Here is a 15,825-nt window from a genome sequence, read left to right as displayed (position 1 = left end):
AGCTGTTCACATAAGCAGAGAGGACAACTGCTACTGTGGACCAGTTGTCTCCCTCACCTCCACGTATGCCATCTCTACCCCTACAAATCGACATTATTTGCTTCTTCAAGAAGTTGGAGAACTGACAGTCACCTCCATAGTCTTCAAACTGTAACTTTCATTCTCACTGGCTACTCCTGGGAGTTGTTTTTCTTTGGTCTTCCTTCTGCTTTAATAACTTTAACCTTCACATACAATCTGTTCTTGTTCAGCCTCAGTTTTTGAAAATGGGTGCACTGGATACCAGCATTGTAGGGTGTGGCAAGCCTACAAGGGAGCAGTAGTGAGAGCTGTAAAAGCTGAGAAGGCCTGTGAGAGAGAAGAAACAACACAAGGAAGATGGAGACAGGAAGCCTGCTTCTGAGTCCTTTTTGTTACCTGCACCAATCAACAGTATCATATACAGAACGTTGCTCCATTCTGTATATGAAAGACAGCCACCTGGATTCACCCAAATCACTGTGGAGCCCTTATGTCAACCAACAAGTAAAATCCATGATGGTTTCCTAAAAGCTGGCTGAGTTATGGAGTCTAGCTTCTGAGTAACAGAGGCTCTGTAGTTTTCAGTTCCAGTGATATTTAAAGAGTCCTGGAAAAAGGAAGAGGGGCTGAAAAATTGGGCCAAGCCAACACCTGATACCAGATTTTCAAAATATGTGATTTCCAAAGATGAGAATACAGTTGGATTCTACAGTCCATTGGACAGAGGTTTTGCTCCTAGGAGGAGTGTCATGTGGGCCATTCTAGATCACATGGCACTTTTGTACAGTTAGGAAACTGTACACCTTCCTCAAGATGTTTTACTTCCTTCCCTTAGAAAACTGCTGTAATACACTGATGGGTTGGCTCAAGACATCTTACCCCTGTATGCTAGAAAACTGGCACTACAAAATATACCCATGATGCCTATGACCTACACAAAGCACCCCTCAGATGTGGCCTCTTGTGCAGTACACAACCTGCACAACTGTATGCAGCAGTCATCATAAGAGGCCACTATGGTTTAAGAACAAGTCATGACAGAGTAACAGCACTTCTTCCTTGATCAAAGAAGAACCAAAGACATAGGACATAAGATATCTGGACCTCAGCAAGGTCTCTGACAAGAATGCTCCAAATATCCTAGTAGACAAGATGAAGATGTTGTAATTGGATATACTGACATAATCAGAGGGGTCAAAAACTGGTAAAATAATCTTATTCAAAGAATGTTGGGGCGCCTGGGTGGCTCAGTTGGTTGAGCGACTGCCTTCGACTCAGGTCATGATCCTGGAGTCCCAGGATCGAGTCCCGCATCGGGCTTTCCCTGCTCGGCGGGGGGTCTGCTTCTCCCTCTGACCCTCTTCCCTCTAGTGCTCTCTGTCTCTCATTCTCTCTCTCAAATAAATAAATAAAATCTTTAAAAAAAAAAGAATGTTGGTTAAGGTATGAACTGATGTTAATAAGAAACTGATGTTAATAAGAAAGGAGCTAAGAGTGATGTCATTGGCTCAGTCGTTGGTCCTGTCCAATTTACTTTTATATATCTGTGTGAATGAATATTCATCAATATTTACTAAGTATTTCATGTGTGCTACACCCTGTGTTAGGGGTTTAGAGCAAGAAACAGACACAGAAATCACACCCACCTATAAGATGGGACACCACCTGCTGTACAGAATCGCTGTGAGGATTCAACTAGAAAATGCATGTATCTGACAAAGGAGGCCCTCAAAAACAATTAATGTTACCAACAAAACATGTGTCAAAGACAGGGGGATTTCTATTTAGTTATTCCTTCAATAAACATTATATTATGTACAAGTTCCTGTGCTGTATTTCACCATTCAATGGCAAAAAAGCTAAGGTCTTTGCATTTTAGGATCTAAGTTTTGAGGGTTGCACAGACCAGGAATGACAGGATAGCAATTTGTGGATAAAACAAATGCCTTACAGTATGGTATAAGTGTTTGTGCAGGGTGTTAATGGGAGGAGGAAGGAGGGGTATCTAAATTAGACTGCAAAGCAGGGCTTTGTATTTTGGCAAAGATTTGTATTTTAGAAAGGGCACTCTGGCACCAGTGCGGGCCAGACAGAGCAAGCAGCTCAGAGGTCATGCAGGAATATAGGCAAGAAGTGAGAAGAGCTCAGGCTAAGGCAGGGGGAGAGAAAATGGGGGAGTAAATGTGTCAGGAGATATCAAGGAAGGAGAATCTGTAGAACCTTGATGACTACCGGGGATGGGATGAGAAGGAAAGGTCCAAGATGGCTCCAGGGCTCTGGTTTGAATGACTAAATGGAAGGAGGAGAATGAGTCAGAATAAAGGACGTAGAAAGAACTGTAGCTTTGGAGGGAAGCTGATGAGCTTCATTTTGGACTCACTGAGTTTGAGGGCTGGCCCTCAGGAGAGATCCCAGCTCAGGATACAGAACAGGGGTCTTTGGCATATAAATAAATGGGAATTGAAGTTGTGGTTTAGAAGAGCACAGAGTATAAGGCAGAGCCTTGGAGAAAACTAGCATTTAAGGGACAAAAGCAGGAAAAAAGTCCACAATGGATACAAGGGGAAACAGCCAGAGAGATAGCACAAAGCAGGAGTGGTTTTTGTAAGTGAAGGAATATCAGCAATATCAGATGTGCTCAGAATTCAAAAGACAAGGAAGGAAAAATGTTCAAGAGTTTTGGTAACACGGAGGTGTGAAGACTAGGGAGAGCAATTTTGGAGGACGAGTGGGTGGAAGCAGGATTTTGGCGAATGATGACTTCAGGAAGTCAAGAAATGTGGATGGGAAGAGGTGGTGTGATGGCCTGATGGCAGAAGTTAATGGGAAGGTGTTTGGTTTTTTCCAGATATTTAAATGAGAAGAGATAGTTAAGCAGGAAAGAAACGGAATAAATGACAGGACCAGGTCCTGAGGAAAAGGAGGAGATGGAATCTCAGCACAAGTAAAAGAATCAGCCCAAAACATATTTCTTTCACAGAATTAGGCAAAGTGATAGGGTCAGCTGGAGATAAGTTTGTAAATTATAGCAGTTGAGGAGTCTTAACCGCTGGTTGCAACTTCGTGAGGTCAAAGGCAAGGTTAGGAAGCTGGGAGAGGAATGAAAATCCGAAAGACAAGGAGGAGATGGGCGAGAGAGCCGTCCAAACACACATGAAGAGTGCCAAGCAGCACCAGGAGTCCACAGCATGACAGTGTCAAGGGCAGGATGTGTCAACAACAAAGATGGGGATGGGGGTGCTCAGATCATCACAAAAAAAGTACAGCCCTTGTCTGTATGGACAGACTACCGGAGGAAAGAGATCTTCTTTTATACACCACACTCTTAAAGAGAGACTGTCAAACAGGAACAAGTTCAAAGGAAGGTAATCACAACAAAGAAGGTGTAAGAAAACCCCAGAGGTGATCATCTGGGGCTGGACTGACACCGAGTTGTTGGTCTGCCAAGACCATGGTGGTGTATACTGTCTACTGGGTAACAAAACAGTATCTCATTATTCTCCCTTGAATACACAATCAGGTCTTACGCTAGAGATAGGTAGAAGGATCGGGAGATAGAAAAAAGGAGGAGGAAGGCATTTCTGAACTTCACTGCCCATGGGTAAAAGTGGAGAAAAGAGGCCATTTGGGCTTCTAAATAAAATCTCAGAGGAGGTCAGGGATAACCCATCAAGGACCACTAATCAAAGAACTTTGTTATTACTTATGTCCACACATAGGACCCATCCCCATTACCCTCCATATCCCAAATCATCTTCCTCCTCTCCCCATGTGGTGTTATCCAGTTACCAGTCCAGCAAATCCCACTTCCTTTAGCCCTTAAACCCACGCATCCATCTCCGTCCGCACAGCCACTGCCTTGGTTCAGACCTTCCTCCTCTGCCACCTGGACGAAAGCAACAGTGCCCTCACTGGTCTCCCTGCTGGCTCTGCCCTGTCCAGTGTAATCACCATGGATCTGCCTAGGTAATTTAAAATAGATGAGAGCATGTCACACCACTTTTTAAACTTTCACTGCCTCAACTCTCCAACACCACACTTTCAAGAAAGTCCAAACTTCTTAGCATGGCAATATTAACTGCTACCGTTTATGATTTACCATCCTCCAACACCGAGTGGGTAACATATAGCATTCAGTTCTCACAGCAACCCTGGGAGGTTGGCTTACACATGAGGAAACTGAAGTTTAGAAACGGAGTGACTTGCCCAAGGTCTCAAAACCAGTTCAATGGCAAAGCCAGCATAGGGACACAGGTAACTCAGATTCCGAAGTCTGTGTTCCTAATTATATATTATACAGTCTTTTGTTACCCCCAAAGCCCTTTGTGATCTGCCTCCTGCTTACCTTTCCATAGTCACATCTTAGTGGAGGTGAACTACCTGCAAGTCATGCAGTCACCTATAGCCCTCTGCTCACGCCACTCCCAATGTGTGCATTATCATCCCACCTCCCACTCCTCTTCTCCTGACTAATCTTGCTCATCCTTCAGGCCTTGAATAAAGCAATACCTCTTCACAGAAGCCTTCTCTGATGCCTCAGCCTGACGTATGATCTCTCTAAGTCCTCCTCTGGCAAATGTCTACAACAGCTTCATACCATAGTGCTGTTCTCTATCTCCTTGACTTAAAAAATAATTAATTCCTTGAGGACAGGGATGTGTATCTTGAATGAGAGCCCTGTACTTAACTCCTTAAAGAATTTCGAAATTATGTCACATGAGAAGCAGGGAGGAGCTGGCCAAAAAAAAAAAATGGAAGGGGAAGGGGAGATGTTTTAGGCAGCAGAAGCAGCAGGAGCAAAGGGCTACAAATGAGACACAACCTGTAAACGGTTTAACAGGATGGAGAAACAGGCAAGATGAGCTTTCACAAGACTGGCTTTTTCTTCATCCGCATGTTAGTTTCAAAGTCACCTCCTCAGAGAATTCATCTCTGACCAGCTAGATTTTATAATAGCTCCCTCCACGTAGCCCCAGTTACTCTCCATTCCATTACTGTTTCTTTTTTCTGTGGCGTCTAACAGGGTCTGAAACACCTACCACCCACTATAAGTGCTGTATTATCGACAATCACCACAACTGCCACCACCACGATCAAAAAGTAGGCTCCATGAACAGCACCTCCGCCTCAGCAGTGCTTACGGTGATGCCTGGCACATAGCAAAATTCTCAGTTGTTGTGGAGTTTACTATGGGTAAATAAATTAAATGTGCTCAGCCTGGAGAAGAAATGGTGCAAAGTGGAAGGGAGAGCCCAAGGGCCTGAAGGAGGGACAATGGGCTGAGATTATGGGGTAGCCGCTTTCAGCTCAACATATGACTTAAGTAAAAGCTAGGGAAAGACCAAACAACAATAACCAGAAATAGCGAGCTTTCTGTCATTAAGAAATTTAACCCATGGGCCGGGGTGTCATAAAAGAAATCCAAGTATTCAATTGGAAAGGGAACCTGGGTCCCAGGGGTCTGAAACTGGCAGTCACAGATATGCCTGGTTTCAGTTGCAGAGTTAAAAAACATTTTTTTAAAAAAATTGGTTTTGAAAAAATTGTAGTCGTCAGTGTTTAAAAATCAAGAGATTACCGAGTGCAACACAAGGGTTTTGCCTTCATTTCTCCAACTTCATATATGTTAGCATTGTAATCATAAAACTCAAGCAAACATGTTTGACTATTTCTGACATGGAAATAAAATTTTTACACCTACATTTACCTTACCTGACTGAATAAGCATTAAAGTTTGTAACCCCTGGATCAAACTGAAGAATCGAGAATCTTAGCTCAAAAAAGCCCTGACAAACAACTGACTTCATTTAACGCCCTCGCTTCACAAATGACGTTATTTATCACTCCCATTTTACAGATGAGGATAGACCGGTTCAGAAAGAGGTGACATGCCCGAGTCACACAGCAAATGCGGGTAAAACCAGGGTAAGAGTCCTGACGTACTATCCCCGGTATTCCAACACCTAAGATTCAGAGGACTCCCCGACAGACGACAGGAGGGACTGACTTAGGACATTAGGAGCTTTCTAGTCAGGACCCCGGACTGAACCAGTCCCAGGGGACGTGGCTGGAGAAGGAAGGTGAGAGCCGGAGTCAGTGACTCCCTGGAGGAGGGAGGATCCTGAAATCCACCAAGACTCTCGCCTTCACTGCCGAGCTCGACCATTCCCGCCAAGCCTCCAAAACCCAGCCCGCAGGACCCCGCTACTCCCTCACCAGCGCGGTGCACTTACCGCCGCTCAACTTCCGGCAACCTCGGTGTAGTCCGCAGCGCGCGCCCGGATGACGCAATATGGCCCCGCCCGCCCGCCTAGGTCAGTGGTGCGCATGCGCACAGGAGGCGCGGGCCAACCTGGTAGAGGAGCCCCTAGCACCGGGCTGAGTGGGAGGAACTTGAGTTGCAGGGAAGGCGGAGCGTCAGGAGGTGGGCGAGGGCCCCTGGTGAGAGCTGAGCTAGGTGTAATAAGCCAGTTTATCAGCTGTGGGAATGTGTTATATGCCTGTCATGCTTTGAAAAAACTGCTCCACTTTCTCTCTTTCGATTTCAGAGCATGACAGGAATTATGATCATTTCCATTTTCCAGAAGAGGCAGCATTAAACGTATCCTAAGTGTCATTAAAGAGGCAGGTGTGGAGACATGAGAATTTTAATAGGTAAAAAGCTCATGAAAGTCGTCAATAATTAACCTGTTCTTTCTAGACCAGATATTATTCTCATAGCTCCCCGCTGTCAATGGGATAAAGTTACTCCTTCCAAGTCATTTATCGTGCACATACTATGTGCCAAGCATTGGTCAGATACTGAAGACACAATAGTGAGTATAAACTTAATGTGACATATAAGGCCATTCATTCATAAGGAATGAAAGTGACTCAGATGTAGCTCAATAGATTCATAATAAAAAGAGTAATTACTACTATTATCTACTGTGTTTTCAGGGTTTCATATTTTCTAATCACCACAAAGGTCCTGAAACATAGATGTCACGTTATCCCCATTTTACACATAAAGGAATAGAGACCAGGAAAATTTAAGTGGCTTGCTGAAGGTTACAGAGCTTTTGGGGTAAGATTCTAATGGAAGCATGTTTGACTCTACCAAATAAGAAAACAAATCCAGACTTAGTGAGGAGATACTTTATTTGAAAGGATTATTGCAAGGGGGGAGGAAAAGGGAAGGGAAGGGACTATTGCAATAGAGAGACCACTCTGACTAAAAGATCTGGAAGTGTCTAAGGGTTAGGCAAAAAGAATTTTTCCTTTATAGGGAAGAGTGAAGAAGGCTAGAAAGAACTGGGTGTGGGAAAGTGGGAGGAAAGGGTGGCTTGATTAGATAGTAGTAGGTCAGAGAATGTTTTACCTTGAGGTCAGTCTATTCTCTGCAGGGGCTGAATGGTGGCTCAGGCTGAGGGTAAGTAAAAAATAAGGGGCTTGGAGGGTATGGGAGAAGCTTAACTAAAGTTGGTTAACAAAGCATTTTGTTTGGATTGATCAGTGAATACAAGTAGTTCAGCTAAACATTTAGAAGGTAAAGAAGAGCAATTCAGAAGGACTGTCTTGCCTTGTCACAGGTAAACAAGAAAGGTATCCATGAGTCAACGTAAGTCATACAGGAATGGATATTTCTTTGCAGTAAACCCTTTCTGGAGCACAGAAGAATGGAGGGAGGGTGTTGAAAAACCATCGCTTTTTTCAGGAGTACAGGGATCAGGTAAAATTCAATATTGTAAACAGGCTCCTCTCCTGCCACTGCCCCCTCAGACTGTATGTTTGGGTCACACCAAACTAATTCTGATGTTTTAAGCACACTCTGCTCTTTTATACAAATCTCCACCCCTGCAATACCCTCACACTTCCTCTGCTTGTGTGACCTTCTCTCTGGCTTCAAAACCGAGTTGATGCACCAAAAAGAGTACCTAGGAATAAATATAACTAAGGAGGTAAAAGACCTATATTTTGAAAACTATAAGACAATGATGAAAGAAATTGAAGATGACGCAAATGGAAAGATGTTTCATGGTCATGGATTGGAAGAATACTGTTAAAATGTCCATACTTCCCAGAGCAATCTACAGATTCAATGCAATTTTAATCAAAATACCAATAACATTTTTCATAGAACTAGAACAAATATTCCTAAAATTTGTATGGAACCACAGAAGACCCCAAATAGCAAAAACAGATCTTGAAAAAGAAGAGCAAAGCTGGAAGTATCATAATCTCAGACTTCTAGATGTACTACAAAGCTGTATTCATAAAAACAGTATGGGACTGGCACACACACAAAAAATACGTAGATCAATGGAACAGGATCGAGAGCCCAGAAATGAGCTCATTCTTATATGGTCAATTAATCTATGACAAAGGAGGCAAGAATATACAATGGGGATAATACAGTCTCTTCAATAAATGGTGCTGGGAAAACTGGACAGCCACATGCAAAAGAATGAAATTGGAGCACTTTATTACACCAAGCACCAAAACAAATGCAAAATGGATTAAAAACATAAATGTAAGACCTGAAACCATAAAACTCCTAAAAGAAAACATAGGCAGTAATCTCTTGGACATCGGCCTTAGCAATATATGGAAATGTCTCCTCAGGCAAGAGAAACAAAAGCAAAAATAAACATTAGGACTACGCCAAAATAAAAAGCTTTTTCCCAGCAAAGTAAACCACCAACAAAAGAAAAAGGCAACCTACTGAATGGGAGAAGATATTTGCAAATCATGTATCTGATAAGGGGTTAATATCCAAAACATATAAAGAACTTACACAATTCAACACACACACACACACACACACACACACACACACACACACACATCATCCAATTAAAAATGGGTAGAGTACCTGAATAGACATTTCTCCAAAGACATGTAGAAGGCCAACAGATGCATGAAAAGATGCTCAACATCAACTAATCATTAGGGAGATGCAAATCAAAACCACAGTGAAATATTCTCTCACACCAATCAGAACAGCTACTATAAAAAAAAAAGCAAGAAATAACTAGTGCTGGTGAAGACGTGGAAAAAAGGGAACACTTATGCACTGTTGGTGGGAATATAAATTGGTGCAACTACTGTGGAAAACAGTAGGGCGGTTCCTCAAAAAATTAAAAATAGAAATACCGTGTGATCCAGTAATTCCACTATTGGGTATTTACCCAAAGGAAACAAAAACACTAATTTGAAAAGATACATCCTCCCCTATGTTTATTGCAGCATTATTTACAATAGTCAAGATATTAAAGCAGCCCAAGTGTCCACCCCATAGATGAAAGGATAAAGAAGATACAATGGAAGATTACTCAGCTGTAAAAAAAAGAATGAAATCTTACTATTTGCAACAACATGGAAAGACCTAGGAGAGACCTATTATGCTAAGTAAAATAAGTCAGAGAAAGACAAATACTATATTATTTCACTTATATATGGATTCTAAAAAAAACAAATAAACAAAACAGAAAGAGACTCATAAATACAGAGACAAACTGGTGGTTGCCAGAAGGGAGGGGGGTGGCGAGGTGGGCAAAATAGGTGAAAGGGATTAAGAGGTACAAAATTCCAGTTGTGAAATAAGTCATGGAGATGAAAAGTACAGCACAGGGAATATAGCCAATAACATTATAATCACATTGTATGGTAACTACACTTACCGTGGTGAGCCTTGAGTAATGCATAGAACTGTCAAATCACTATATGGTACACCCGAAACTAATATAACATTGAATATCAACTATACTTCAATAATATGATGATGATGATAAACCCAGTTGAAAAGTGGGTATCATAGACAAAACAAAAAAAGAATATATATGATATAATTCCATTTATGCAAAGTTCTAGAATCAGCAAAACTGATTTGTAGTGATTAGAAGTCAGATCAGTGGTTGCCTGGGGCAAGAGGGGGCATGAGGAACTTTCTGGGTTGAAGGAAATGTTCTGTATCTTGATTGAGATGGGGATAACATGGGTGTATACATCTGTCAAAACTCATTGATCTCTACATTTTAAATGGGTGCATTTTACTGTATATATTGAATGTAACAAAATTGGTTTTTAAAATACCTGGTAGGATGACACCCATCCACCTCTAGGCTTCCCTCTATTAGGCATATATGAGCCTGGGTTGAAGTTGGTTCTTTATAAGTTTGTTTCCTCTGCTGGACTTTAAGATCCTTATAATTAACATCTTTTTGGAGTTTCTGCCCAGTTCACAATGACTCCACTTTCCTGGGAACTGTTGGTCTTCCAGCCATGTTTGTACCACATGTGACATCTGGCCCCCACCCCCCTTCAGAGTTTATTGCAGCAGAGGTAGACACAGGATGATGCTTTCCTCTAAGCTTTTGAACTGATGCTCACGCCTTGGGGCACCAAGGTAATGGAGCGTCATGAAAGATGCAAGACCAGGACCCTTAAAAAGGCAGAGAATGTTCTCAGACACAGCAAGGCAATGGGGCCCATGACACTTGATTCAAGACCACAGCAATTCAGATCAATCCACCTTCATCATTTGACTTGCAGCTCAGTTGAGGATAGCACATGCTCCCCACAATGGTAACTATATGCTGCACAGCCTCGGCTTTGAAAGCCTAAGAAACTATGGAAGGACATATTGGCAAATTAGATCTTAACAGCATTATTTCTTTACAGAACTTAGAATGCATCCCAGCCAGAAAAGCCCCGGCATCCTTTTCATCCTGTGTTAGGATTTAAATCTACCTCTGAAAGGCCCATTTTCAAAAGAGACACCAGCAATTTTCTGCAAGCTAAGTAGCCAAATGGCCAATTCATCAAATGGCCAATCTGCAAACTAATAGATTTTTCTGAATGAACACTTTATTAACATTACCAACTTCTAAGATCTATAGCAGTTTCTATTAGATGGAATAGTTTCACAAGCTTTTAAAGATTTATGTGATGCAGTAGTTGACTGGTTTTCATGTGGTCTTCACAAATCATTTGAAGGAATTTCTATTTATCAAAAGCTAAGGATGGTTTATTATTCTTTTGAATATATTTAACTTCTGAATACATTAATACAGAGTATGTTCTTGAATGTAGATTTTTCTTGAGTGTATTAATATTATGCCACTTGGTTTATGCTCTTTATGTCCCCCACTTTCTACTTCTCTTTTTCTGTCTGTCTTCCCGTTCCTCAGTTTCTCTCTGTGCCTCAGTTTGCCTAGTTGTAAAGACACAGAAATCTCCCTCATGAGATTGGTGTATAGGTTAAAGTAGATAATGGTGGCAAAGCATGGGGCCTGGCACATAGTATGTTCAGTATGTTTTAAAACTACATATGAGTCCCCACTGTGTACAAGACACTCTGCACGCACCATAAACACTGTATTCAATAATGCATAGGCCTCATTTTTTTATGCTATGACAGTTTATATTGACCATTTCTTGTTCTTGTCAGATTCAAATCCAGGTCTCTTCAACCCAAAGTCAGAGCTCATAAACACTTGTCTTCACTAGTTGTCTCAACCATTTATCAAAATAAGTAAGGGGCACCTGGGAAATGTTTTTTGACCTGGGAACAGACCAGCTGCAGCTTTCAAAACCAGTATAAAGGTTTCTTTTGCTCCCCCAGTTTTGAGCAAGAAGAGCTTTGGGGGGATGCCAAGCAGAGAGTGAAGCTTGTTACAAAAAGTAAGTTCTTTTCTAAAGACATTTAAAATGTGACGAGAAACCAGAGAAACCCTATATCAGATCTCGTAATATTTGACAGTACATTTCAATACATCTTCTCAGTTGAAAAGACTCAGAAAGGTAGAATTAAATAAATCAAACTCAGTATAGTTTCAAATATCATATTTTAGGTAGGTAAAAATCTGTCATTTTAACAGATCATGCGAACAGGAACACAAGAGACAAAATATCAGCTTGTACACACACTTCATTTTTCTACATATATGACACTTTGGCATTAAGTTTTAAAATATAAATCACAACCAGACTGCGATATAAACCCAAGGAAAACTGGATGTTCCCATGCCTTTGCTAGTTTTTACTGAAAAAATGTGACTATAAAAGAACATGATGACTTTTCTTCAACAAACACAGCAGAACTCACAGATAAAAATGCACACTGTGCCTTCAAAGTATCACCCTCTGCAGCCTCAGGCATATTCTGTGTCAGCCATTCCTTCTCTCAACACATCATTTTGAGAATTGTCACCACTTTCAGGAATAGCGTGTGTGTGTGTGTGTGTTGTATACTTAACAGGACAAATTTTTGCCTTTTGGAGGTAACATGTGACAATGAGCTGGAACCCCACCGGATTTTCATTCCAACTATGTGATGTGGGCACCTTATTTCACCTCGCCACACCTCAATTTGCTCCTCTAGTAACACCATCCTCCTTCTGTGGAGTGTCATAGAGCTTCAATGAGATAAACATGACCCAGCCTTCAAGAAACATGGCTTTCTTCTCCCCATTCCCATTTTTTTGTTTGTTTTTATTTTGCAACCATTAAAAAATACCCTTTTCCTCTTTGAGGGCATCTTTTATCATTTTTTTGTTACTAGTCAAAAGGAATTGGGGGTTGAAAACAGTGAACGTACAAGCTGCATAATTTCCTACTAACTCTAAGATATGCGTGAATGAGAAATAATAAGGCAGAATTTCCAAGGTGGTTCAGACACTGGTTCTGGAGAAAGCTGTAGAAGGGGCTCAGAGGAGAGGTGTTCTGAGAAATGACAGTTACGATGAAATTGCTGTCATGCCTATCAATGTGACCCCTGGAAGGAGACAGCATCTATCTGCATACGTAAGGTCTCTACACAGTCCTATAACTCCATTCCAGGAAGGCTTAAGAGTTCCGTCTAATTCAGCAGTGAAACTCTCCCCACGTGTCCCTTCGGTTTCCAATTAATTCCAGTCTGCAAGCTTGAATTACAATGAGAGTCTGAGGCTCCCACATTTCCTGAGGAGCAGGAGAACTCATCCAGATCTGATTCTCTTGGAAATATCCTGCTCTCTGCTCAGAGTACACAATCTATCTGCTGACCACCGCCATCTGCTGTTCTGCCAATGGTGCCTAAGACTTTCCAAGTTACTAGTCCTTAAGACTATTCTTTTGACTCCAGAAAGCCCAGGTGCCTGGCAACTCACAGGCCTTCATCCTCCATTTTCTTCAGGAACATTGCTTTGTTTGCATCCTCTTGTTGCCTCCCTTAGGAGCGAATGTGCAGAATTTTCTTGAATGTCTTCTTGAAGTTTTCATTGCACAAGGGGTAAATGAGGGGGTTCAGTGTGGAGTTGATATAGCCCAGCCAGATGGTAAACATGTGCACATGCTCATTGCAACAGCTCTTGCAGAAGGCAATGACCATGAAGAAGATGAAGTAAGGAATCCAGCAAAGGATGAAGGCCGCCATAATAAAACCCAATTGTTTGGCAGCCTTCCGTTCTCGGTTCATGTGCAGCCCAGACACATACTGCCTTGAATGTGAACGGAGCCTCTTCCAAGTGAACTTGATGTAATCCAGGCCTGTGCTAGACCCACTTCTAGGTTTACCTTTCCCTGATGCTGACTCTGTGGGGGTGTCTGAGTCTGTCTGGGAGAAGGACTGGCTATCACCTAGGATCTGATCCTCTGACATCTCATTGGCCCCATGCATGTTCAGGCTCTGTTCATCCATCCCAAGCGGGCTCTGGCTCTGGTTGAAAACTACATAACTCCTGCCACTCCCCTCTGCCTCAGTTTGCACCTGCACAATATTAAGTGGAGAGCACTGGAGTTTGTCCACTTCTCTGTCCTCCTCTTGGCTGAAGACACCTGGGGATTTCATCTCCCCTGGGACTTGGGATGGTGGCTTCAAGACAGGCTCACCACTGGCATCTTTTGACTTCCTTTTCAGAACCTCCCAGGGAGACTCCTTCCCTGGTTTCTTGGCCCCTGCCTTGGGGTTCTCTGGCTTCAGCTTAATTTCAAAGAAGGAAGGGTGGGATCCATTGATGAGCTCTCGGTGCTGACAGTGTTGCCGTACAGCCTTGTAGATCTTGGCGTAGAACCAGAGCATGAGCAAGGTAGGCAGATAGAAGTTGATGATGGCAGTCAAGATCTTGAACCAGGTGACGTCATAGAAGTCTGTCTCACACTTGTCTTCCCGGTGTCCCGAGGACTGTGACATAAAGTGATGCCATCCCAGAATAGGAATAATCCACAGGAAGGAGAGGAACCAGGCCCCCAAGATGGTGGCTGATGCTCGGGTCTTGGTACGATATTTCAGGTATCTGAGGGGCTGTTGGACAGAGCGATAGCGATCAATGCACAAGATGAAGACACTGAAAATGGATGCTGTGCTGGCCACGTAGTCCATGGAAAGCCAAAAGAGGCAGAGAGGCTGGCCCAGGGACCACCTGGACATGAGGAGGTAGAGGATGTTCATGGGCATGACAACAGCTCCCACGATCAGGTCTGCCACAGAGAGGCTGACAATGTACAGGTTCCCCACGGTGTGTAGCTTCCGCTCACTCCGCACAGCATATAGGACCAGCAGGTTGAGTCCCACTGTGACCAAGGAGATGGCACTCAGGACCACCACCAGGGGCATGAGTTGGGGGCTGGCTATGGTGGTCTTGTTCCCCTTGCACATCTCGTCTTCGAAGGTGCACGAAGAATTGGGAAGGGTCATTGGCACAAGAGCAGCCTCCAGCTGTGGCTCCCTCCCTGGGAAGAAAGACACAAGGATTAAGGTCAGAGCCTTGGAGATCAGTAGAGTCACTTGGTACCATCAAGGTGATCTGACTGGGGTTGTGTGCTGTTCGGGGCAGTAGATACTGCTGGTTACCGACAGTCTATATCCCCTTCTTCCTTAGTCATTCATTTCTTCACCCATTCAATGACTATTTAGTGAATTCCTGGCATTGTTCTGGGCACTGGGAATATAGCAGTGAACAAAACAAAAATCTCTGCCCTCATGGAGTTTACATTCTAGTCAGGGAGTTGGGCAAAAGCAAGGCAAAGTTTGTATAAGTCCCATGTTGCATGTGTTCTGGGAAGGTGGACTGCACTATGACTGGTCTACACCGGATATGGCACTCTAGTTTGAAGAAAACTGAGAAGCCCTAGCAGAGTGTAAATCTCTCTTAAAAATTTAGCAAAAACAAACTACTTTCATATAAGACAAAGCCAGATAAATTCTTAAGAAGAAAACTAAATTTGTATGATTTTTTTTTTTCAGATAAAAAGCAAGACCCTACGGCATTTGATCCTTGTGGGAGGAACCCTTGAGTTACTTTGTTGGAAAAGCATCATGTGGATAGCACTGATTTTGCCCCAGCTCTGCCACTGATATTCTGAGTGATCTCTCAGGCTGTTTTCTCACAGGTCAGAAATGAAAGGTGGCGCAGGTGATCTCTAAAGGCTTTTCCAGGTATCCTGTTTAGAATCCTGCTTTGGGTATATTTTCATATTCTCCTCCAGCTCTGAACTGCCCATCAGAGCAACCCTCCGGCTTCTTCCAGTATGCCTCCTCTGAACAGCATCGCCTTCTCCTCTTATGACCCAGTCCTGCTCTCTGATTCTGTCACTCTCCACTGTCTGCCCGAGAGCCTTCCCTACTCACCCCTGTCGGCCCCAGCCATCAGCTCTGTGAGGATAATAGCCCCCAAACCTACAGCAGCTTCAGTCTGTCTCTTTCTCCACTTCCACATCCCAAACCAGCACCTCACAGCTTCCCCTTCAGCCCTGACCAAGCTCACACCCCTTGGAATAGTCCGCAGCCATCCCAGGAAGGAGGAAAGAGCCTAGGGAAGTTCATCTCCGTTTTATTTTTGATTT

General features: G+C 42.9%; 2 protein-coding genes across 6 annotated transcripts in view; both read right to left on the bottom strand.

Moving 5' to 3' along the window:
• ATG7 (autophagy related 7) overlaps positions 1-6,299 on the bottom strand; it is a 232,123-nt gene extending 225,824 nt beyond the window's left edge. For 3 of the 4 annotated variants that reach the window (XM_027587382.2, XM_027587383.2, XM_027587378.1), the window contains exon 1: positions 6,255-6,299. The gene's annotated coding sequence lies outside the window, so the exon portion shown is untranslated. The remainder of the gene's footprint in view (positions 1-6,254) is intronic. The other variant, XM_027587380.1, reaches the window with a different exon arrangement.
• A 5,455-nt stretch (positions 6,300-11,754) lies between these two features.
• HRH1 (histamine receptor H1) overlaps positions 11,755-15,825 on the bottom strand; it is a 28,076-nt gene continuing 24,005 nt past the window's right edge. The window contains exon 2 of one of the 2 annotated variants that reach the window (XM_027581898.1): positions 11,755-14,712. In XM_027581898.1, the coding sequence (XP_027437699.1) occupies positions 13,214-14,712 (1,499 nt within the window). In that variant the 3' untranslated portion in view covers positions 11,755-13,213. The remainder of the gene's footprint in view (positions 14,713-15,825) is intronic. The other variant, XM_027581899.1, reaches the window with a different exon arrangement.

This window comes from Zalophus californianus, chromosome 1 (assembly GCF_009762305.2).
Source record: "Zalophus californianus isolate mZalCal1 chromosome 1, mZalCal1.pri.v2, whole genome shotgun sequence".
Taxonomy (NCBI): domain Eukaryota; kingdom Metazoa; phylum Chordata; class Mammalia; order Carnivora; family Otariidae; genus Zalophus; species Zalophus californianus.
This window is presented reverse-complemented; position numbering and strand designations above follow the sequence as displayed.